The sequence below is a fragment of the Stegostoma tigrinum genome, chromosome 32 (genome assembly GCF_030684315.1).
Source record: "Stegostoma tigrinum isolate sSteTig4 chromosome 32, sSteTig4.hap1, whole genome shotgun sequence".
NCBI classification, from domain to species: Eukaryota; Metazoa; Chordata; class Chondrichthyes; order Orectolobiformes; family Stegostomatidae; genus Stegostoma; species Stegostoma tigrinum.
This window is the reverse complement of record NC_081385.1, coordinates 36896268-36921440: the sequence shown is the minus strand read 5'-3', so window position 1 is coordinate 36921440 and position 25173 is coordinate 36896268. Positions and strand designations below refer to the sequence as shown.

The 25173-nt window shown below is 44.1% G+C and overlaps 1 protein-coding gene across 10 annotated transcripts in view; it reads left to right on the top strand.

Moving 5' to 3' along the window:
* Window positions 1-25173, top strand: part of LOC125466930 (rho GTPase-activating protein 32-like) — a 511751-nt gene that overhangs the window by 458050 nt on the left and 28528 nt on the right. For all 10 annotated transcript variants that reach the window (XM_059638930.1, XM_048562116.1, XM_048562117.1 and 7 more), the window contains 2 exons: window positions 4598-4700; window positions 19337-19481. In XM_059638930.1, the coding sequence (XP_059494913.1) occupies window positions 4598-4700; window positions 19337-19481 (248 nt within the window). The remainder of the gene's footprint in view (window positions 1-4597; window positions 4701-19336; window positions 19482-25173) is intronic.

The following is a 25173-nucleotide window of genomic DNA, read 5'->3' as shown; positions in this document are numbered from 1 at the left end:
GGCCATGTGGCCACTTTCGGAGCACCCACGGATGACATCACATCTGCCGCAGCCGAGTACACCACTTTTAGGACAGTGAACGCCATCGACACCACTGCTGATGCCACCGCCTCCATTTCAGAGGCCAACAGCATAGACACTGAGGACGCACCTGCCAACACTAGTGCTGCCGCTGCCTACCCCGCTCCGCCCACCGCCAATGTTGCTGCGCCCATTGCCTCCGCAGCCAGCAGCTCCAGAGCAGACAATAACACCCAGCCCTGCCAAGTCTTCACCACACCCCCCCAGACCTCCCCCTTACTGAGGATGAACGGTCAGTCCTCAGTAAAGGGCTCACCTTTGTCCCCCTCCACCCAAACATCAACGAATACCGCTCACACTTGGGCATTGAACAGTTCTTCCACCACCTCTGCCTCTGCGCATACTTCTTTTAACCGTGAGCTTAACCCTCCACTGACCCCTTCTCCCACCTCCAATACACCCCCTCCTCCTGGACACCACCCCAAGGCCTCCTACCCTCCGTCGACCTCTTCATCTCCAACTGCCATCGTGACATCAATCGCCTCAACCTCTCCACACCTGTCACCCACTCCGACCTCTTCCCCCATGGAACGTGCAGCCCTCCGCTCCAATCCCAACCTCACCATAAAACCCGCAGACAAGGGAGACGCAGTTGTAGTGTGGCGCACTGACCTCTACGTCGCCGAAACCTGCCGTCAACTCTCCGCCGACTCCTTGATCATGACCCCACCCTTGACCACCAAAACATCATCTCCCAGACCATCCATAACCTCATCACCTCAGATGACCTCCCAGCCACAGCCTCCAACCTCGTCATTCCCCCACCCCATGGAGTGATAGCAATCACAGAGAGCTCTCACAGAATGTGCAATTCTTTATTCTTTCAAACATCACGATTGGGCATCCTGTGTGATCTTGATCCAAAATGACATTGCAGGCATAATTGAAGAACATAGAATTGTTGAGAACTACAGCAGTGAAAAGGCCTTTTGCCTCATCAAGTCTGCGCCTGTCAAAAACAGTCACCTAACTACTCTAGTCTGAGTTCTTAGTATTTGGCCCATAGCCTTGTATGCTGTGCGTTTTGCAAGTGACAGTTAAACATTTCTCACAAGTTTAGGGTTTCTCTCTCTGCCACTCTTTCAAGCTGAGAGTTCCAGATTCTCATTACCGACTGAGCGAAAAATGTTACCCTTCCATTCGCTGGAAACTTCCTGCCCTTTAACCTTAAATCTTTGCCCCCAGTCCTTGATCCCTCCACCAAGGGGAAAGGTTCCTTCTTGTCTACGCTATCTATGTCCCTCATAACTTTCTACACCTCAAACATGTCTCAGTCAGTCTCCTCTGCTCCAAGGAAAACAACCACAGCCCATCTAGCCTCTCTTTGTAACAGAAATTTTTCAACATCCTGGTAAATCTCCTCTGAAATATGATAGATTTTCAGCAAGTGAGTGTGGGCAGAAGCAGAAACCTGTGATCTGCTGTTAGGCAGGAGAGATTGAACCACAAAATGTTTTATGTTCCAGTTCCAAAAGAATTTGTAATGGTTCAAGAGATGGGCCTAGGGAAGGAATAAATGACACATTGAATGGCACTAGATGTTAATATATTTGTGCCTTTAGAGTACTGAGGTTCTCAACAGCTTCATGTAACCGAAGCTGTCACCCTAAAATAAAGTCAAAAGTCTCACAATGTCCGGACATAGTCCAGCAGATTTATTTAAATAAACTTTGTATGTGGTGTAGGAACTGACACTTCTGTTTTAAATCCATTGTCTTTACCTGAAACAGAAACTTCAGAATGACAGCGATTGTGTGATGAAAATCATGCACCCTGCAATTACAGACTGAGCACGCTCCATACTACTAATGACTGTTAAAAATACTTTATGGTTCCCTGGTAACTCAGCTGATGAATTCAGTGAGTAGCAGTTAAGTGTGGATAAGAACATGGAGTTCTCTCAATACCACACCAATATTTCTCCCTGAACCAGAGACCAAATTAACTAATCATTCATCTTCATGCTTTTTGTGGGATGTGCAAAACTCCTCCTTTTTTACCTTGTATAATAAAATGTAAATGATTTTTGCAGCATATTTAAAGAAGTTGATTGTTTGTCCTGTGCTTTGGGATATTCTTAAGAGGAGTTAGATGAATGCAAGCCTTATTACCTTAAATCAGCATACTAGGGATTGAACTTGCAAATTTTGTCATATTTATCATTAAGTATCGCGTTGCCCGCTGAATCACTGAGGAGCCATACAAATTAACATGTTACTATTGTAAGTTGGGTTAGAATGTCAAGACAGTGAGAATCCATTGGGAGGTTTACATTGCCTTAGCTATCTCTTACTGATATCTAAATATACTCAAAAGGGTCTCAACCCAAAATGTCAGCTTTTTTGTTCCTCTGATGCCGCCTGGCCTGCTGTGTTCCTTCAGCTCCACACTGTGTTATTTCTAAATATACTCTTTTCTGATCTGAAATGTAAGATTTTGTGATAGAGTGGTAGTGGGAACATTGGGAAGGAAAGTACCCACTATATCGGGGGAAATTTTACTTATTAATGTGTTTTTAAATGTAAGAAAAGTTGAAGACAGTACATACGTCCTCAGTCTTTCATATGTTCTTCTGTCTCAAAACCAGATGAGTTTTAGTCTCTGATGAGCTGTTTTTGAAAATTTTATTAAATAAAAATGCAAAGTTACTAACTGAACATACAGCAATAAATGAATGGAGATAATGGATGCAATGTATGTTATCTTCATTACTAACATAATCCTGGAGAATCAGTGCTACTTTAGAACCTATACACCAATGCTTTTGTTCAGTGCACTGACCTGTTCACTCGTGCATGTTTACACCAGTGTAGTAATAAGTTTGATATACTAACATTGGCAAGATTCTGTAATGGCTTCTGCTTTCATTTGCACTCCAGGGAGAAACTCTGGTACAACATGTTTGTCATTGCTGACAATGTCCTGGAGCTTCTGAATTTTTCAGAGGCTCTATTCTGTCATTATTATGAAAACCTGGTTTGTTTTGCGTCTTCACTACATTGGTACTAAATTAATTTAACTCAAACAAAAAGAACATTGATAAAGAATCAGTACATTCTTTAGTTTGTGGAACAGAAATATATTTTTGCTCTCTCAAGGTGTAAATAGGGTATGTCACATTGCTGAAGGTGTAAACAATTTAGTAAACATTCAATGAGAATAGTACAATGAGATAAGCAAAGATTCTGCCTGGAAACACCATACTGGAACTTGCTCATGAAAGCCAGTGTTACAGGGTCTCTGTACTAACTGTTGACTGTTAAGCTTGGAATAATTTATGTTGACCATTGACCCGCGCTGAACATCCAGACAGTTTTGTGAAAAGACCAGAATTTGACTGTGGGAGCCTGCAGTTGATGACAATTACTTAGTGCAGTTAATTCTGCGCAGACAAAGAATAGTCATGTTTCTGAAACAGGTTGCTCTGTGGCTCAGGGGAGATATCAGATTAGTTAGAGACAGAGGGTTGATTAGGAAAAAATGAGTCAGGTACCTCCAGGGCTAAAAAATTAAAGAAAACTACTTCAAGTCTCAGCACTTCCTCGAGAGCTGTACATGCAACATTCTTAGAATGCTTAAACAATTCCTGGTGGATTCATGATATGTATACAGAGTTATATTTAACAGTTTATAAGCTCTGCTTATCTGTTAGAAGAAGATATAATAATAAATTGCTTAAATTGATCAAATTCAAGGGCGAACTATACAGTAAATGGAAAGGTCCTAGGGAAAATTGATGAACAGGGAGACCTGGGTGTTCAGGTCCATTGTTCCCTAAAGGTGACAACGCAGGTCAATAGGGTGGTCAAGAAGGCAATATGGCATGCTTTCCTTCATTGGGCGGGGTATTAAGTACAAGAGTTGGCAGGTCATGTTGCAGTTGTATAGGACTTTGGTTCGGCCACATTACCAAAAGGATGTGGATGCTTTGGAGAGGGTGCAGAGGAGGTTCACCAGGATGTCGCCTGGTATGGATGATGCTAACTATGAAGAAAGGTTGAATAGATTAGGATTATTTTCATTAGAAAGATGGAGATTGAGGGGGGACCTGATTGAGGTCTACAAAATCATGAGGGGTATAGACAGGGTGGATAGCAAGGAGTCTTTTCCCCCAAGAGTGGGGGACTCAATTACGAGGGGTCATGAGTTCAAAGTGAGAGGAGGAAAGTTTAAGGGAGATATGTGTGGAAAGTTCTTTACGCAGAGGGTGGTGGGTGCCTGGAACACGTTGCCAGCGGAGGTGGTAGACACAGACACGTTAGCGTCTTTTAAGATATATTTGGACAGGTACATGGATGGGCAGGGAGCAAAAGGACACAGACCGTTAGAAAATAGATGACAGGTTGGACAGAGAATCTTGATTGGCGCAGGCTTGGAGGGCCAAAGGGCCTGTTCCTGTGCTGTAGGTTTCTTTTTTTGATGGTGCGTAGATGTTTTTTGCTTCTACAGGTTCTTGTTTTGAGCCTGAGGAATGTGCTTTTTCTCATGTTTGTGATGAGGCTCCCCTCCTCTTCAGTCCCTCAGGTGCTCAAAAGCTGCACAGAGTTTATTGAAAGGCATGGAGTCGTGGATGGCATCTATCGACTTTCAGGAATTGCGTCTAATATTCAGAAGCTACGGTAAGTTTTTAACAAAAGGAGAATGGAAGATTTGCTGTAGCAACAGACATCATCCAACGTCTTCCTGTAAGTCTTTTAAAACTGCCAACTAAAGGCACAAGTGATTTTTGAACGAAATTAGGTGCATTGGTAGAGAATGCTGAAGTACTGGCCTCCAACGTTTTTGAGTAAACTCAAGCTGCTTCACCGTACAGCTGTTGAGTGGAGATGAATACTCCCCATAGAAGTGACGGAGATTGATGCGGTATCTTCCGGGCTCCCACCCAATCTTCCTATTTGCTGCGAGGGTCTGTGGAGACCAAATATGAAGTGAGCAAGGAAGAATTAATTCATGAAAATTTCAAATACATAAATTAAGAGAATCAATCAGTGACTGTCAAATAATAATACAGGATCAGGCCTTTTAGCTGCCGAGCTGAATACACTATTCAATAAAGCATGACTGACCTGTACCTTAACTCAATTTTCCCACTTTAATTCTACAGCTCTTAAATCAAGACTGTCTTGCACTTGAAATGTCAATTAACCTATTATCCACAGTTTGTTTTGTGTGGGAAGGAGTTCTGTATTTTCATTGCCATTTGTCTGGAAAAGCTGTTTTCTGCAGAATGACTGAGGTGTAATATTAAGCTTCTAAAACAGAAGTAAATATGCTTATGCAACTGTGCAATAGGGCATCTGGGTGTTTAGGTAACAGCTTATGTTGTAATGGGGCTCTTCGCAAGAACTTAACAAATGACTTTTCTCCTCTATTCAATTTCCTGTTCCATTGTGTGGGTTCGTTCCACACTGCCTGTCATTCTCCACTCCTCCTTTGGAATCATTACAGAGTACATCTATTTTTCTTGCTGGTACTCCCTGTTCCAATTTTACTATCTCCCCTTGAGGTCTTTGCCTTGTGATTCTATTGGATTTAACCATTGCCTTGAAAGCAGCCAAGAGCAGGGCTTCCCTTCACTGATTTCCCTATTCATTGGATATCACTAAAATATAAATTGAGACTGGGCCATTTTTATTTGAATCTCACTTACTGAAGGCTAGATGTTTTCTGTTTGCACATGTATATGCAAAGAAACAACAAGTGTAGTAGTTTGTTTTTATAAAAGTACCTTGAATGTAATAAAACATCCCAAGATTCTTCACTGGAAAGTATCAGACTGCTGATGTCAAAATCATCAGCAGGTTGAAGATGAGCAAGAGGCCAGAAATAGAAGAAAGCAGATTGTTCTGAGATGTAATGGGTTTGAAGAGCGTAAAAGACAGAAAGAGAGGTGAGACTATGAATATTTCACACAAGGCTAAGAATTTTAAGTTTCAGACATTTTTTAGACTGGGTGTGAATACAGGCCAGAAGCGATGTGATGAGTGAACGCAACTTGATGCGAATTTAGTTCTGTGCAGCTAAATTTTCAATGATCTCAAGATTAGGGATGGGAGAAACTAAGAATTCATATTTCTCTATGTGTGTGCACCCTAATGTTTGCAACTAAACCAGCTATGGTGTGTTTATAAGAAAAGAATTACTGTGTGATTTACTACATGATGCAGTTTGCCTCCATGTACAAATAAGCCCAACGTGGAGGAGATTGACCCTTTGTGGGGGTGACAGCCCAGCATAGCTAAGCACTTAAGCAGGATTGCAATGTTTAACTTCTAACCTTATTTATTTTTCTGCTTTGTACATAAGATTTTGTACCTAGGTACCTTTTGATCCTAAGATGGCACTGGGAATGGCAACATTATACACATTTTTCACTGTACTTCTATTTCCCTTTACTTGAGTGCAGATGACAGTAAAATCTATTTCTAATTATTTGGATGTCAACCAAAAAATTACCTGTGTTTTGTGTGTTGTTCTTCTCCTCTCTCATTAATAAAACATCTTATTCCACAAATTGCCCTTTTCCTGAAGTTGCGTGACATTATATGGGCCCTACGATCTTTAAATTTGCTGATAGCAGCAGGGTAAACATTGATATCTCTATTCCTGATTAATTGAGAACCAGACTTGAAAATGATGCATACGAGCCAAATGATTGACTATGTGCTATGGTTCCAAATCTAAATATTGTACATTTTAGGAAAACATGGAGCAATATTTGTAGACCTTTTTATCTAGAAAATACAAGTGCATCATTCATAGTATTTTGCATTTCTGCCAAATTGATGTGGCTGTCCTTAAAAAAAGGGTAAATAAAATAAATGCAGATAAGAATACCTAACATCTGTATTGGATAAACTTGTGCACATCTTTACAGAAGGAAGTCGTAGTTCTCAAAAGAGAGCAGACAGTGAGAGTCATTATTATCTGCAGAGATGAAAACATTGGTTACCAACTCAGACTGGGGCTTTTGAAGATGCTATCTACAGGGGTACATGGAGAGATTTTCCAGGGGTCCACAGCAGAACGTTGACGTTACAAGAGAGTAATTTAGCAGCTATCATTAAGCAGCTGCCCTTGGCAGGATCGTGCAAGTCAGCAGTGGCTGAATGGGTGATCCCATCTGTCTGTGCCCCTACCTCCATCTGTGATCTTCCACACCTGCTCCCCCATTCACCATGCACCTGCTCGCGCGCTCTCTGCCTTTTCCCCCACCCCCTGTCTCTTACCCCTCTCACTGTCTCTGTCTCTCTCTCTCTCTCTCATACCACCACTCCCCATAATCCTTATTCCCTACTTCTGCTACCCTACTATGTCCAAGTGCTAACTATGGCACAGGTTATTTTTGATCAAGTAATATGCAATGATACAGATTGGATAAATAATCATGTGTTAGATTTTCCTATTACTGTGGTGGGAAGAAGAATCCCTATCACTGAGATTTGTGACAGAATCGGACATTTTCGGAAAGCAGAATTAGCCGTTACCCTGAACTACTGATTCATTAGAAATGGCCCTGTAGGGACTCTACTGATGGTCTGACTGGGATTTGTCAGCCTGTAACTTGGGGTTGTTTGGTTAGGAGTTAGCTAATTTTTTTACCATTATTAGTTCATCTCTGTTTCTAACAGGCATAAAGCCCATGAGGCATCACTGTTTAAGTCATTCCTCACACTCAAGTGCTACTTATCAGTTCACCTTCCTCGCGATGCTGGGAGTCAGTAATGACCAACAGTGGGAAGGCACAGGCTGGGGGAAACTAAAATGAAAAAATGATGAATCAGTTTACAAAGACCAGGTACCAAGTAATCCGTGAGATTTCAAAAATGTGGAAGCTGAAAGTCAGTAAGATTTAAACAGACCAGGACCTGAAAGTCAGTGAGGTTTAATAAGAATGGGAGCTGTTGGTAAAAAGGAATTTCAGTGTTTGAAAACAGTGATGTCACGGGGAAAGGAATAGCATGCAGAGAATTTTGAGGTCAGGCTTTAATTTAATCAATGTTAATCAAATGTGAAGCAAGACCAGATGGATGGATTAATTAATACAAATCTAAAAGCTGTGCTAAGTTTAGATTGTGGGCAGCACAGTGGCTCAGTGGTTAACACTGCAGCCTCACAGCACCAGGGACCTGGATTTAATTCCACCCTTGGGTGACTGTCTGTGTGGAATTTACACATTCTCCCCATGTCTGTGTGGGTCTCCTCCCACAGTCCAAAGATGTGCAGGTTAGGTGGATTGGCCATGCTAAATTGCCTGTAGTGCCCAGGAATGTGTAGGTTCTGTGGGTTATAGGAGTATGGGTCTGGGTGGAATGCTCTGAGAGTCAGTGTGGATTTGTTGAGCTGAACGGGCTGTTTCCACACCGTAGCGATTTTATGATTTTCTTATCAACCGATTTGAGAGGTGTTATTACATGTCAGTGGAGCTCCTTGAACCTGGGCTTCCTGGTTCAGAGGTGGGGATGCTACCACTGTGCCACATGCTAATTTTAGATATTTTCAAATATTTCTGATGAGCCTATTCAGAAATGTTAAACACATCTGGAGCAGGTGGGACTTGAACTCAGGCTTTCTGGCTCAGAGGTGAGGACATTACTCTTCTCCCCTCCCCCCTCCCCCCACCCCATGCCACAACAGCTCCATCTAATGCTAATTTTATAATTTATCATTTAGTAATGATCAGTGCTTGGTCAATTAATTATGAAATAAAAGTTAAAATTAAATGACAAGATAAAGTAACAAGCATTGTGATTTTTTTAAGGAAATTGGAACCTGAAGGTATTTAGGTATTGAACTCAACACGCCATTTCAGTTAACCTCTCTATAAGGTTCAGTCAGGGAAGAAATTAGTGAGTATTTAGTCTGGCACTAAGTTTAATTACCGAATAACTGGAGCTATGGTAGGGTGTTTTTGACTCACCTAGTGTATCCTGTCTTAGGAGTAGTTCCAGGGCGAAATTCTTTGGAGGCAGTGAAGATCTCAGCAACCAGTTGGAATGCTCGTGTGTGTGCCCTGTGCCGCCTGCTTTTGGGAAGGCCTTCCACATTTTTGTTCCACGTGGGCACTATAGGCCAGTGGCTTAGCTTTTCCCCAAGATCCAGGACCGTGGGAGCAGGAATCCTTCTAACTGATGGTTCTGAGCCTGTCAAAGCCCAGCACCTCTGTTGAGTGGCAGTGCCACTGGGGAGGTTGTGGAAGCTACCAGAACGGCAGCTCCCTGAAGCTGAGGATCATCTTTTGGATCAACCTTGGTTCAATCGTACTGAAAAGTACTGTGTGCAATTCTGCCCCAATATTATTCTTAAGTATATTAAAGCATTAAAAAGGGTGCAGAGAAAACCTTTGAAGATGATGTCAGGAATTTTTCAATACACATTTCTGGAGATGATTGACAGGCTGGCCTTTTCTGAAAGAAGAATCTAAAGGGTGATCTAATAGGTGTTTTTAAGATCGAAATGTTTTGATAAAATGATGCTGAGAGAATGTTTCCTCATTGAGAAGAAGTTAGTCCATCAATATAGTACAAAAGCACAAAATAATACCAGCAGTAGGACATCAGCCCTTCAGTTTATTTTGTCATTCATCAAGAAAATGACTAATCTATTTATGTTCTGAATTCTGCATTACTATCTATCCCAGATAACCTTTGATTCCCTTCCCTCACAAGAATCTATATAGCTTCATCTTAAATGGTAGTCAGTGGCCCTACTTGCACTGCCTGCTGAAGCAGAGGGCTCCAAAACCATAATCAAAATCAATTACAAACAAGGAAACAAGTTGGTCTCTTGGCCCTTTGCCCCTACTGTAGGGTTTGGTTTTAATCTTAACTCTACATTCTTGTATATTCCCAATAAATCTTTACCCTTAGTAATCAAAAGTCTTTCCACCTCTACCTTTAAAACATTTAAAGATTCTGCATCTGCTGCCTTTTGTGGAAGGGAATTCCAAACACTCCGAACTCTTGGAGGAAATAATGTATTTTCACTCCATCTGAAAGGGATGATCCTTTAATTTCAAATTGTAACCTCTAGCTCTAGATTCTTCCACGTGAGGGAACATCCTTTCTACGACATCCAGTCAAATCCCCTCAGGTTCTTACTTGTTTCAATTCAGTCACCTTTGACTGTTCTAGAGTCCAGATGTCTAGCCTTTCCACTTAAGGCAATCTGCATTCCACGCATTAGTCTAGTAAATTTTCTCTGAACTGATTTGAATGCATTAACATCTTTCCATAAGTGTGGTGACTAATTCTGTACTCCGGATGTGATCTCAGCAATACCTTGTGGAACTGAACTCCCTCCTCTTGTGTTCAAGTGCCCAACCCACCCCATCAATGAAATATAATATTCTGTTAGCTTTCTAGATTACCTGCTGTACCTGCATACTAACCTTCTGCGATTCATGTATGAGGACGTCCACGTCTGTTCTGCATTTCAGAGCTCTGCAACCATTCACCATTTGGATAACGTTTTTTTTATTCCTTCTACTCAAGTGGCAAGTTTCACACTTTTGCACACTTTATTACCTATTTATTAGATTTTGCCTTCTCAGTCATGCAAAACTCAAAAATAAAAATTGTTTTCCCTTCATTGTTACCTTAAACGGTGTACTCCAGCCCTCAACTCCACCACAAGAGTGAGCAGCCTTGCCACATCCACTTGTCAATATTATCCAGGACCCTATGGACTTCACTCAAATCACTTTATTTCATTTTCATTTTCAGTTCCTTTTGTAAAGGGGAAAGTATTTCATTAGCATTCTTGACATTTCCAGTTGCTCAAGTATAAACTCCTTAGTGATTGATTCTAACTCATTCCCCATGACAGGTTTCAACCTCTAGTTTCTTGTTGTTTGTTTCTGTCCCCTCTTGAATAGAAGAGTATATTTGCTATTTTTCAGTCTGATACGTTCTGAAAAGATTATAACTGCTACCACATTAATCAGCCTTTTTAGAACCCTAGAATGAAGTGCGTCAGGTACTCAATACTTAACGACCTGCAACTCCTATCAAGATAATAAAGTGTGAAGCTGGATGAACACAGCAGGCCAAGCAGCATCTCAGGAGCACAAAAGCTGACGTTTCGGGTCTAGACCCTTCATCAGAGAGGGGGATGGGGTGAGGGTTCTGGAATAAATAGGGAGAGAAGGGGAGGGAGCGAAGATGGAGAGAAAAGAAGATAGGTGGGGAGGTAGGGAGGGGATAGGTCAGTCCAGGGAAGACGGACAGGTCAAGGAGGTGGGATGAGGTTAGTAGGTAGGAAATGGAGGTGCGGCTTGAGGTGGGAGGAAGGGATGGGTGAGAGGAAGAACAGGTTAGGGAGGCAGAGACAGGCAGGGCTGGTTTTGGGATGCAGTGGGGGGAGCGGAAGAGCTGGGCTGGTTGTGTGGTGCAGTGGGGGGAGGGGGCGAACTGGGCTGGTTTTGGGATGCGGTGGGGGAAGGGGAGATTTTGAAACTGGTGAAGTCCACATTGATACCATTGGGCTGCAGGGTTCCCAAGCGGAATATGAGTTGCTGTTCCTGCAACCTTCGGGTGGCATCATTGTGGCACTGCCGGAGGCCCATGATGGACATGTCATCGAAAGAATGGGAGGGGGGAGTTAAAATGGTTCGCGACTGGGAGGTGCAGTTGTTTATTGCGAACCGAGCGGAGGTGTTCTGCAAAGCGGTCCCCAAGCCTCCACTTGGTTTCCCCAATGTAGAGGAAGCCACACTGGGTACAATGGATACAGTATACCACATTGGCAGATGTGTAGTTGACCCTCTGCTTAATATGGAATGTCATCTTGGGGCCGGGGATGGGGGTGAGGGAGGAGGTGTGGGGGCAAGTGTAGCACTTCCTGCGGTTGCAGGGGAAAGTGCCGGGTGTGGTGGGGTTGGAGGGCAGTGTGGAGAGAACAAGGGAGTCACAGAGAATGTGGTCTCTCCAAAAGGCAGACAAGGGTGGGGATGGAAAAATGTCTTGGGTGGTGGGTTCGGATTGTAGATGGCGGAAGTGTCGGAGGATGATGCGTTGTATCCGGAGGTTGGTGGGCTGGTGTGTGAGAACGAGGGGGATCCTCTTTGGGCGGTTGTGGTGGGGGCGGGGTGTGAGGGATGTGTTGCAGGAAATGCGGGAGACGCGGTCAAGGGCGTTCTCGACCACTGTGGGGGGAAAGTTGCGGTCCTTGAAGAACTTGGACATCTGGGATGTGCGGGAGTGGAATGCCTCATCGTGGGAGCAGATGCGGCGGAGGAATTGGGAATAGGGGATGGAATTTTTGCAGGAGGGTGGGTGGGAGGAGGTGTATTCTAGGTAGCTGTGGGAGTCGGTGGGCTTGAAATGGACATCAGTTACAAGCTGGTTGCCTGAGATGGAGACTGAGAGGTCCAGGAAGGTGAGGGATGTGTTGGAGATGGCCCAGTTGAACTTGAGGTTGGGGTGGAAGGTGTTGGTGAAGTGGATGAACTGTTCGAGCTCCTCTGGGCAGCAAGAGGCAGCGCCGATACATTCGTCAGTGTAACGGAGGAAGAAATGGGGTTTGGGGCCTGTGTCGGTGCAGAAGAGGGACTGTTCCACGTAACCTACAAAGAGGCAGGCATAGCTGGGGCCCATGCAGGTGCCCATGGCCACCCCGTTTGTCTGTAGGAAGTGGGAGGAATCGAAAGAGAAGTCGTTGAGGTTTGAGGACAAGTTCAGCTAGGCGGATGAGGGTGTCAGTGGAGGGGGACTGTTCGGACCTGTGGGACAGGAAGAAGCAGAGGGCCTTGAGGCCATTTGCATGCGGAATACAGGTGTATAGGGACTGGACGTCCATGGTGAAAATGAGGTGTTGGGGGCCAGGGAATTGGAGGTTCTGGAGGAGGTGGAGGGTGTGGGTGGTGTCACTGACGTAGGTAGGGAGTTCCTGGACCAAAGAGGAGAAAATGGAGTCCAGATAGATGGAGATGAGTTCGGTGGGGCAGGAACAGGCTGAGACGATGGGTCGACCAGGGCAGGCAGGTTTGTGGATTTTGGGAAGGAGATAGAAGCAGGCATTGCGGGGTTGGGGAATAATAAGGTTGGAGGCTGTGGGTGGGAGGTCCCCTGAGGTGATGAGGTCATGAATGGTGTTGGAGATGATGGTTTGGTGCTCGGGGGTGGGGTCAGGATCGAGGGGGTGGTAGGAGGAGGTGTCGGAGAGTTGGTGTTTGGCCTCGGCGATGTAGAGGTCAGTGCGCCATACTACCACTGTGCCACCCTTGTCTGCGGGTTTGATAGTGAGGTTGGGGTTGGAGCAGAGGGAGTGGAAGGCTGCCTGTTCTGCGGGGGAGAGGTTGGAGTGGGTGAGAGGGGTGTAGAGATTGAGGCGGTTAATGTCTCGGTGGCAGTTGGAGATGAAGAGGTCGAGGGAGGGTAGGAGGCCTGGGGGTGGCGTCCAGGAGGAGGACTTGTGTTGGAGGCAGTTGAAGGGGTCAGTGGAGGGAGGGTTAGGCTCCCTGTTGAAGAAGTAAGCATGGAGGCGAAGGCAGCAGAAAAACTGCTCTGTGTCCAAACATGACTGGTATTCTTTGATGTGTGGGTGGAAGGGGACAAAGGTGAGCCCCTTGCTTAGGACTGACCGTTCGTCCTCAGTCAGTGGGAGGTCTGGGGGATGGTAAAGATTCAGCAGGGCTCAGTGTGGCTGTCTTCTCTGGGGAGGCTGGCTGTGGAGGTTGTGGGTGGGGTTCCGTCAGCGTTGGCCATGGGCGGGGTTCTGTCGGTGGTGGGAGGAGCGGGGTGGGCAGCAGCAGCAGCGGTGAGGGTGGTGTGTGTGGTGTTGTAACTGGAAGTGGAGGCAGTGACTGCAGCAGCGGTCGCGTCCGCAGTCCCAGAAGTGGTGTGCCTGACGGTGGAGGATGTGACGTCATCGGTAGGGTCACTGGCCGTGTCCTCGTGGTCAATGGCGGCGGGTGCATGGTGGGTGAGGGGCAGGGGCAGGGACAGGCTCGGCAACTCCCATCAGTTTATTCCATACCACTCATTAGAACACAGGAACAGGCCCATCGGCCTACCATGGCTGTGCCAACCATGATGCCATTCTAATTAATTCCATATACACTTGGACCCCAAGATCCCTCTGTATATCCGTGCTCCGAAGGGGCCTGCCATTTACTGTATACTTTCCTCTTGTATTGGACTTTCCAAAATGTGTCATTTCATACCTGTCCAGATTAAACTCTCTCTGCCATTTCTCTGCCCAACTTTCCAACTGATCTATATCCTGCTGTATCCTTTGACAATCTTTCTGACTATTCACAACTCTACCAATTTTCATCACATTTGCAAACTGGCTAATCAGACCATATACATTTTCATCCATATCATTTATACATATTACAAACAACTTAAGTCCCAGCACCGATTCTTGTGGAACATCACTGCTCACAGACCTCCAGTCAAAAAAGTATGCCTCAACAACTGTCATTGGCTTGATCAGAGAAGACCAATTTTGCGTCTAACTTACCAACTCACTGGACCTCATATGGTTTACTCTTATAGACCAGCCTACCATGAGGGATCTAGTCAAATGCTTTAGTAAAGCCCATGTAGACAATATAAGACCATAAGACATAGGAGTGGAAGTAAGGCCATTCGGCCCATCAAGTCCACCCCACCATTTAAATCATGGCTGATGGGCATTTCAACTCCACTTCCCTGCACTCTCCCCGTAGCCCTTGATTCCTTTTGAGATCAAGAATTTGTCGATCTCTGCCTTGAAGGCATCCAACGTCCCAGCCTCCACTGCACTCTGTGGCAATGAATTCCACAAGCCCACCAGCCCACCACTCTCTGGCAGCATGAAAGTGACCAGGAAACAGGCTGCCCTGGGACTCGAACGCAAATCCCAGCGGTCACAAACCTGCATGCTCACCGTTATGCCACGGCAACCACAGCAAATATGCATTGCCCTACTATCATCAGTCATCTTTGTGACTTCCTCCAAAAACTCAATCAAATTTGTGACAAGACTTCTCCTATGCAAAACCATGCCAACTATCCTGAATAAGTCTGTTCCCTTCCAAATGCAAGTAGATACTATCTCTAACAATCTTCTCCAGTAATTTCACTACCACTGATGTAAGGCTCACTGGATTTTAATTTCCTCAAGTATCCCTGTAGTTGTCCTCAAACAAATCAACAGCATTGGCTATTCCCCAGTCGTCAAGGACCTCACCTGTGGCTGAAGAGGAGACAAATGTCTGTGATTGTCCCAGCAATCTCATCCTTTGCTACCCTCACTGTCCTGGGATCGATCCCATCAGGCCCAGGGACTTACCTACCTTAATGTTGTTCAAGACACCCAACATCTCCTTATTAGAGACATGCCCAAGATTATCAACAGTGATTATAATTTCACCAAATTCTCCTCGTCCCTCAATCTCCTGATTTTCAGGCAACACTGGAATGTTCTCTGTATCCTCTATCATGATAGACAGTAAGTAGGGCTCCAAAACAAAATCTTCACCCAAAGATTTGTGTGAACGGAACTTCCTCGAGAGGGTGTGCCTGAAATGAATAGTTTATGTGAATTGAGGAGGAATTAGACAAGCCACAATGTCAACAAAGGCTGAACAGAACAGGCATCTTTTTCAGATGACCTAATTATGGGTGCTTGGCTGAGCTTTAAGCATGGCTACTGGACTCAGTCTTCAAATAATATTGACACAGCCTACAGAGAAGTGATGGCTTTATTTGATGCTTTTACTTTGTAATAATTTGACCGAGGAGAAATGTTGTTTCTTTCAATGCCGGTATGTTTATTTACACAATATTGCGAGAGACAAAGTAGGTAAACGTATTTTGTCATTGACACTATGGATGACTGGGATTGATTGATAGCTCAATTAGAAGATAAGAGGAGCGATGTATTTCAACGGGAAGGTTGGATGGCTGATTTTATTGGTTCCTTAGGAGTGAGGATCACATGATTCATTCTGATCCATTCTGAGATATGGTGAACCATGTTTGCTAGCAGAATAGACTCAGTTCTATCAAAGTTGTGGGATGGTAGGGTTTGAAATGCCAATCTTTGGAATTAAACTGGAAACGGTAGCAGGCTGCATGTGGCTAGCTATCTATGTCCTTATCCTGTGCCGCATGGGAATGCGGGTGGAAATCCTAGAATTGGGACCTGCTCTTATCAGCCATGATTGAATGGCAGAGCAGGCTTGAAGGGCCGAATGACCTAATTTCGGCTCCTATGTCTTTTGGTCTCTTCGTTGCTTAAGGCCTCCTGACTTGACCCAACTCCATGAAAATCCAGGCCTTACACTTAGATTTCTTCTTGTACATCAACTGGTAATCTCATTATATGCCCCCAGTTTTGGAACCTCTAAAAGATGAGACTTAACAGACAATTCATTCTAAATTCTCCGTTACCTTGAAATAAACTTTATAGACCCAGAGGTAGTAGGAACTGCCGATGCTGGAGAATCTGAGATAACACGATGTGAAGCTGGATGAACACAGCAGGACAAGAAGCATCAGAAGAGCAGGAAAGTTGACGTTTCGGGTCGAGACCCTTCTTCAGAAAATCTGAAGTGACACTAAAATTGGAGGTATAGTCGACAGCAAAAAAGGTTACCTTGGAGTACAACGAGATCTTAATGAGATGGGCCTATGGGCCGAGGAGTGAAAGATGGAGCTCAGTTTAAATAAATGTGAGGTGCTGCATTTTGGAAAAGCCAATCAGGGCAGGACTTGTATACTTAATGGTAAGGTCCTGGGGAGTGCTGCTGAACAAAGCAACCTTAGAGTGCAGGTTCATAATTCCTTGAAAGTGGAGTCATAGATAGACAGGATAGTGAAGAAAGGCGTTTGGTATGCTTGCCTTTACTGACCATTGCATTGAGTGTAGGATTTGAGAGGTCATGTTGGGCTGTACAAGAAATTGATTCAGCCACTTGGCAGTATTGCATGCAATTTTGGCCTCCCCGCTATAGGAAGGATGTTGTGAAACGAGAAGGGGTTCAGGAAAGATTTATGAGGATGTTTGCCAGGGTTGGAGGGTTTGAGCAGGGGAGAGGCTGGAGTATTTTTTCTGGAGTGTCGGAAGCTGACGAGTGACCTTACAGAGGTTTATGAAATTGTGACGGGCATGGATAGGGTGAATAGCCAAGATCTTTTCCTCGGCTTGGGCAAATCTGATACTAGAGGGCATAGATTTAAAGTGAGAGGGGAATGATTTAAAAGGGCCCTAAGGGGCAACTTGCTTGTGCAGTGAGTGGTGTGTGTGTGGAATGAACTGCCAGCGGTAAGTGGTGGAGGCTGGTACTATCACAACATTTAAAAGGCATGTGGATGGGTAGATGAATAGGAAGGGTTTAGAGAGATATGGGACAAATGCTGGCAAATGGGACGAGATTTATAGAGGATATCTGGTTGGCAAGGAGGAGTTGGACCAAAGAGTCTGCTTCCATGCTGTATACCTTGATGACTCTGTGGTAAATTGGGTAGAAGAGTGGCAGGTGGAATCCTGATCAATGTCAGGTGATGCATTTCAGGAGGTCAAATAAGGAAAGGATATATGCAATGAATTGTAGATTCCTGCAGAGTACTGAGAAACAATGGGTCCATAGATTCCAGAAGAAGTCACAGGGCACTGAAGAAAGCACAAGGGATGCTTCCCTTCATTAGCTGGGGCATAGAATTTAGAAGCAAAAAAAGTCTTGTTACAACTTTATAAAGCAATGGTTTGGCCACAGTGGAATACTATGTGCAGTTCAGGTTGCACACTATTAGAGGAATATGATTACACTGGACTGAGTGCAGCGGAGATTCATGAGGATGTTGCCTGAGATGAAAAGCCTCCGTTATGAGGAGAGAGTGGACATCTGAGTTTGTTTTCCTTCGAGCATTGGAAATTGAGGGAAATCTGATTAGAGTGTACAATGTTGTGATGCGCGTAGACAAGAGTAGATGATGGCTATCTTTTCCCCATGCCAGGCATGTCTTAGACCAGAGTACATAAGTTGAAGGTGAGAAGTAAGTGGTATTGAGGAGATCTGAGAAAAACTTTGCCCTTAGATAAAGGTATAAATATATATTATTACATTTTCTATTTTTAAATCCTTAACAGTACAGATTTGTTCCCAAAGTCCTCTTCAAAAAACTTTGTTCTGTGATTTCTACATATAATGAATCCCAGACCAAGCCGAGCATGAGAAGAGACATTCAGCGTATGTTTAATTGATTTTGTTGAATGTTCTAAGCTTTCTCTTTCTTTGCCTTTTGCCCCACTCCCTGTCTGGTGAATGCTCTGATCTCTGGTGAAACTTTAACTCGCATTGCTGGAAATATTGTATAGCCTCCTGTGTTAAAATCAAATGTGTGGGTATATGGGATAACCACAAGCTGAGCTACCTACAGTCTTGCCTTTACCGAGTAGAATATCTTCCAGCTGGAATGTAGAGCCACTCTGGTCAGAGTTGTAGGCTTTCAACCTTTCATCCTGCCCTGGACAAAAATATTCTGATTCAAACCCGTTTCTGTGCATTAAATTGCCAATGGAAATACTGTACTTTGAAAGTTAAGAAATTATTGCTGAGACAGTCTGTTCTGTTTAAGTCTAGTTAAACTTATTGCATTCAGTTCACTATACCACAAGAATGATGCACTAGCCTTGGAGTGGTTACAGTGCACATTCTCCAGAATTGTACCAAGGATAAAAGGGTGATTTCAGGAAACACTTCCTCACATGGGTAATGGAAATCTGTCTGTTTTTTTCCCTGAGGAAATGAGTTTGATTTGAACATTTTAAAAGTAGAATCTTGCTAGACAATCTATCAAGAATATTGAGCAGTATCAACCTAAAGTTGGTGGATGGGGTTAAGATACAGATCAACTATAATCAAATTGGATGGTGGAATCCAAATGGCCTCTTGTGTTCTTACATGATATAACCATTGGTTGGATGTGCTTAATTCTCATTGGCTGCTTGAGGAAATTTAAGTAAAGCTGCATTTGTGATTAAGATCAAGAGCTTCATTTGTATGTTTCTGCAGCTCAGTGAGAAAGGAGCATTCACTAAAAAGTGCATTTGAATATTTCTGAAGAAAGGTCCCAACCCGAAACGTCAGCCTTCCTACTCCTCTGATGCTGCCTAGCCTGCTGTGTTCCTCCAATTCCACACTGTGTTATCTCAGACTCCAGCATTGGCAGTTCTTACTATCTCTTATAACGTTTGAATACTTCCTGTTTTATGTTTCATCACTGAGCTACTGTGAACTGATTTTGTCTCTTTCCTCTTGTAGACATGAATTTGATTCTGAGCAGATTCCCGAGTTAACGAAGGATCTTTACCTCCAGGACATCCATTGTGTTGGGTCTCTGTGTAAGCTGTACTTTAGAGAGCTACCAAATCCACTGTTAACCTACCAGCTGTACGAGAAATTCTCAGTGAGTACTTCCACTAACAATGAATTAAACACACCCTAAGCAGTTCATGGCAATGTAATGAAGTGACAGTGGTCGTACAGAGCTCCACAACAGGCAGCAAACTGTCACCAACAGCTTAAACATGGCAATTGTATTATCGACACAAGGAGGTCTGATTCAGCAGTTTCGTGGTTTTTGTGCTCAACCATATCTCACTACATGTCCACTAAGCATCATGCACTCTTACTTTTCCAGAACAGTCACACTTTTGATGCTAGACAACTCAATCTCCACTTCACATCAAGGGGCCCTGACACTTCCCCCTCACTGGCTCTCACCAGTTCATACTGGCTGTCACTCCTCCCTGTGAAAAAACGCAGATCACGGATTATGTTTCCTTTGTGTGTATTTGCAAGTGAACACTCAACAAGAGAAACTCATCGAGTCTGCTTCTGCCGAGGTGTTTTATCACAAGAGGGAAAATATACTGATCGTTCCTGAATAATCACTGGCTGAAAGCAATGGAAGAGATTGGTATAAGAGGCAAACTCTGCTGGTTGGAGTCATACCTGGCACATAGGAAAGTAGTTGTGGTTATTGGAGATCAATTAACTCCGCTCCAGGGCATCTCAGCAGGAGTTCCTCAGGGTAGTGTCCTAGAACGAGTCATTTTCAGCTGCTTCATCAATCACCTTTCCTCCACCATAAGGTCAGAAATGGGGATATTAGCCGATGATTGCACAGTTTTACATATTCACAACCCCTCAGATACTGAAGCAATCCATAATCAAATGCCACAAGATGTACACTATATCATGGCTTCGGCTAACAAGTAGCAAGTAATAGTCACACCACAAAAATGCCAGGCAATGACCATGCCCGACAAGAGACAACCTAACTGCTGCCCTTGATATTCAATGGTGTTACCATCACTAAATCCCCCAATTGGGAGGATCCTTAGGATTATCATTGACCAGGAACTCAACTGGACTTGCCATATAAAAACAGTGGCTCAAGAAAGAGACCAGAGGCTAAGACTACTGCAGCAGGTAACTCACTTCCTGTCTGTCCATTGCCTGTCCTCCTTTATCAAGGCATAAGTCAGGAGTGTGATAGAAGAGTCCAACTTACCTGGCTGACAGCAGCTCCAAAAACACTCAAGAAGCTTAATACCATTCATGGCAAACAGTCGGCTTGAATGGCACTACGTCTACAAGCATCCACTCCCTCCACCACTGGCACTTAGTAGCAGCAGTGTGTACTATCTACAAGACGCATTGCAGAAATTCATTAAAGATCCTTAGACAATCACTTCCATCTTGATAGAGCAGCAGATGCATCGGAACGTCATTACCTACAAGTTCCCCTTTGACTCTCACACCATCCTGACTTGGAAATATGTTGCCATTCCTTCACTGTCATTGCCACGAAATCCTGTAATTCCCGCCCTTAACAGTATTGTGGGTCTACCTGCAGTACACGGACTGCAGCAGTTCAAGAACGTAGCTCACTGCCACCGCCTCAAGGACAAATGGGGAGTGACGATGAATGCTGGCCCAGCCAGCGATGCCCAATTCCCACATGTGAATTTGAAAAGTTCTTAGTGCTTGGTGTTCAGGTGCTGAGCGGCCGTGATACCAAAGCACAGAGCCAAAAACAGACTACAGACCTTCATAGAAAGAGTAACGATCAGAAACACAGACCTGCATGCCAAGTAAAATACCAGCACTAAAACTGAGTGCGTGCAGACAGTAATACCCAGACGCAGAGACAGCGACGTCCAGTCACAGACAACAGCATACGGGTAATGAAACTCTCAGACAACCACAGAGAGACAGTGATACCTGGACAGAGACCCACAGACAGACAGAACATCTAGACAGAGATGCCCACGTACAGATTAAGGCTCCATCCCCCACAAGCAAACCCAATAGCATTAATTTCTCAGGATTCTTATGCAGTATCCTTCCCATCTGCGACTATCATTTGGCCCATGGTGGTGGGCTGAGACTCTTAATTGGCGGATTAATATGGGCCTCAGTTGACACCAGAGTCAGAAGGGTTCAGTGTCCATCACTGACCACTTTAATAATGGAGGGCTGGGAGGCATACTGACCCCACACCCTCTAGCCAGATTATTTGCATATCTCCCTCAAACCCAAATCTGCCTCAAGAAGACGGCATTATGTCCAATGGGGAGGTGATGCTACTTTACCTGGAATAGCAATCTAAAGACCCAGGCTAATGGTCTGGGGACATGAGTTTAAATCCCACCGCAGTAGAACTTGAGTTTAAAGCTCCAATTTAAATTCAATTAATAAATCTGGACTCAAACATTTATTAGTGATGGCGACCATTATTAAGCCATTGGTTGCCCTATAAAACCCATTTGGTTCATAAAGGCCCTTTAGCAAAGCAAGTTTATCCCTGTTTGGTCTAGCCAACCTGCAACTCCAGGCCAGTTGTAATGAGAGTGACTCTTAACTTCCCTCTGAACGATGGGCAAACCCCAACTAAACCAACTGAATGGGTGACAAAACTTTTCCAGTGATGCCCATAGTCTGTGAAAGGGTACAGGATTTAAAAAAATGTTCCAGCATATTTGCAACTTTCTTTTTACTGAATTCTAATGCTCACGTTGACAGCATTACAATGGTGTGCTGAGTATGCAGACAATTATGGACACAGATTAAGGAACAAGAATGCAGATGCACCGCGAAACAGCTGCAAGATCAAATGTCAATCACTCTGTTTACTTATCACCTGCAGCTACATTTTCCAGCGAAGAGAGAGGCTAGCGTCACTGGACATTTGGGGAGAAGAGGTTAACTTTGTTCAGTGAGGAGTTACTGTTTCAATGAGGCAGAGTGACTTTGTTCATTGAGGGCAAGGGAGTGTGACAATAGTCAATTGATTTGAATTGGGTTTATTATCACATACTCATGACTGCAGTAAAAAGTTTACAAGTCCACCACTTATGGTGCCATTTTGGGTGCAAAGATACCTGGGTGTGGAATTTTAGCACAAAGCAGAAAAACAAAGACCAAGTTTTAAAAAAAATAAAATCACAGTCCTTCTTAGTAAAAAGTTGAAAAACAAAGAAACACAGTTAATAGTTCAACACCCTGAGTCATAAGCACCGAGTCATGCTGAGCTCTCACTCCTCACGAGGGCTCAACCTCCCTGACTCCAGGCTCAACCTCATCTGTACTGCCTACTCTTACCACCTCAGGATGCCTGCTCCAGCTCTCACTGCCTCTGCGCTACCTACTCTTACCACCTTGGGCTACCGGTTCCTGCTCTCTCCACCTCAGGCTACCAGCTCCCGCACTCGCTGTGAGCTACCTTGGGCTGTCACGGCCCAGGACTATGTATGATATAGGCAGGCTGGTCAGATGGACTGAACTGTGGCAAATGGAATTTATTCCTGAAATGTGAGAGCTGCTGCATTTTGGCAGGACTAACCACTCAAGGAAGTAAACATTGAATGGTCAGAACCTGAGCAGTACAGAGGATTAGAGGAACCTTGGTGTGCATGTTCAGAGATCCTTGAACGCAGCTGCACAGGTAAATAAGTTGGTAAAGAAGTCATATGAGATACTTGCCTTTATTGACCAAAGCATTGAATGCAAGAACTAGGAGATTATGATGGAGCAGTACATTGCATTAGTTACGTCACAGGTGGAGTGCTGTGGCAGCTCTGGTCACTGCACTGTAGGAAGGAGGTGATTGCTGTAGAGGGATTGCAGAAGGTATTCCTCAGGATGTTGCCTGGGCTGAAGTGATTCAGCACTGACAAAAGACTAGATAGCTGGGGGCTATTTTCCTTAAAGCAAAAAAGGCTATTTGAGAATCTGATTGTACATCCTAATGTTCTGATGGGTGCAGAACTTCTCCGCCTAGTAGAGGGGTCAACAACCAGTTAAGTAACAAGATATTTAGGGATTTGAGAAAAATATCTGGTTTGTGGTTATCTGAGCATCATTGTCTCAATGGGTGATAGAGGCAGGAGCCCTCAAAAAAAATTTAAGAACTGTTTAGATGAACACCTAAGATGCCAGATTGCTGTTTAATGGCCAGAGATTGCCCATTTAAAACAGAAAATGGGCAACTTTCTTCTGTCTGAGGGCCATGAGTCTTTGGAACTCTTTCTGAAAAGGTGGTGAAAACAGAGCCCTTAAATATTTTATAGGAAGAGTAGATAGATTGTTGTTAAGAAAATTATTGAAAAGATAACAGGCTAGGCTGAACATATGAATTTGAGAGCACAATTAGATAGCAAGTTAAATTTACGTTATGTAAGGCCAGTCAGTGACCATATTCGAGAGAAAATCTAACTATTTCCCCTCGACATTCATGGCATTACCATGGCCAAATCCCTACCTCAGGGAATTGATATTGACTACGAACTGAACTAGATTGACCTCATATACAGTACAACCAAAAGAGCAGTGACAAGTTCTGCCTCGAGTAACTTGCTTCCTCACTCCCAAAGTGTTTCCACAATCCACAAGGCAAGAACCAGGAATGTGAAGGTAAGCTCTTATTTTGCCTGGATGAGGTCCATTCCAACAACACTCAAGAAGCTCAGTATAATCCAGAATAAAATAGCACATTTGAGTGGCACCCAGCCATCACCATAAACATTCAGTCTTTCAAAACTGATGCACAGTGGTTGCAGAGCAGGGCTCAAAGTCTGTGGGGGCTGTGAGTGAATTTATATCAAAAACACCCAAAAGACTCAGGGAAATTGGATCCCTAGGGTGGCCAATGGGAGAAAAATGACCCCACTAAATAGAATTGCTAAGGAGCTGCCAATTCAGTTGTGAGTTGGTCCTCTCCCATGCTGGTTGCTAACATCTATCAGCAGTGAACACTTTGTTTAGACGTAGAGCGAGCAATTAGTAAGGCAAATGGTGGCAATGAGGGAGTTGTCAAGGGAGCCTTTTCTTGCAGGCCATCTGCAGGAACTGCATAAGTGGAAGAGGCGGTTGTGGGGAGAGAAGGAATCTTCAGGGGGTAGGTGGAGATGAGATTGCAAGTGGAATAAAAGTTGAGGCAGATCACAATGTGGACAGAGTGAGAGAAGGAGGTCATGAGGAGAGAAGAAAATCACATTAGGGTGTTGTGAGTGAAGCCATACATGGGATGGGTCGACAATAACTGGAGTCTCTTGGTGTGCGTCAGGGAGGAGGCGGCCACCAAAGGAGTACAGGGAGAGATAGATCACCAAAGAGAGTAAGGAGAGTGAATTTGCATGGGATTTTGAAGAGAGAGGCTGCAGTCAGTAAGGAAAAGGGAGGATGCAATGAACAGAAGAGGGAAGCTGGTGAGGAGAGAGAGCAATTTTAGTCTGTCAGCAAAGGATTACTTGGCTATCTGGGAGCTGAGAAATCACAATATCACTGAAATAACTCCTTTCAAGAAGCGTGGAATCTCTAGCTTAAGCCTGCATTAGTTCAGGAACTACTATATAGAGGCAAATGTAGTGGATGCTACTGTAATGAACATTTTGTGTCAATTGTTGCATTTAATTCTGGCATTAAGATCTGAGGTTCAGTAAAAGGTTCATAACTTACTTGTCTAAAATGTTCTAGCTTTCCACATATACGATGAAAATGCACTAGCTGTATCCTCACTAATCTACTGAAAGTTTCTTTAGAGTGATACTTTACCACACAAAAAGCATGTCTCATTTATTTTAAAAGAAACT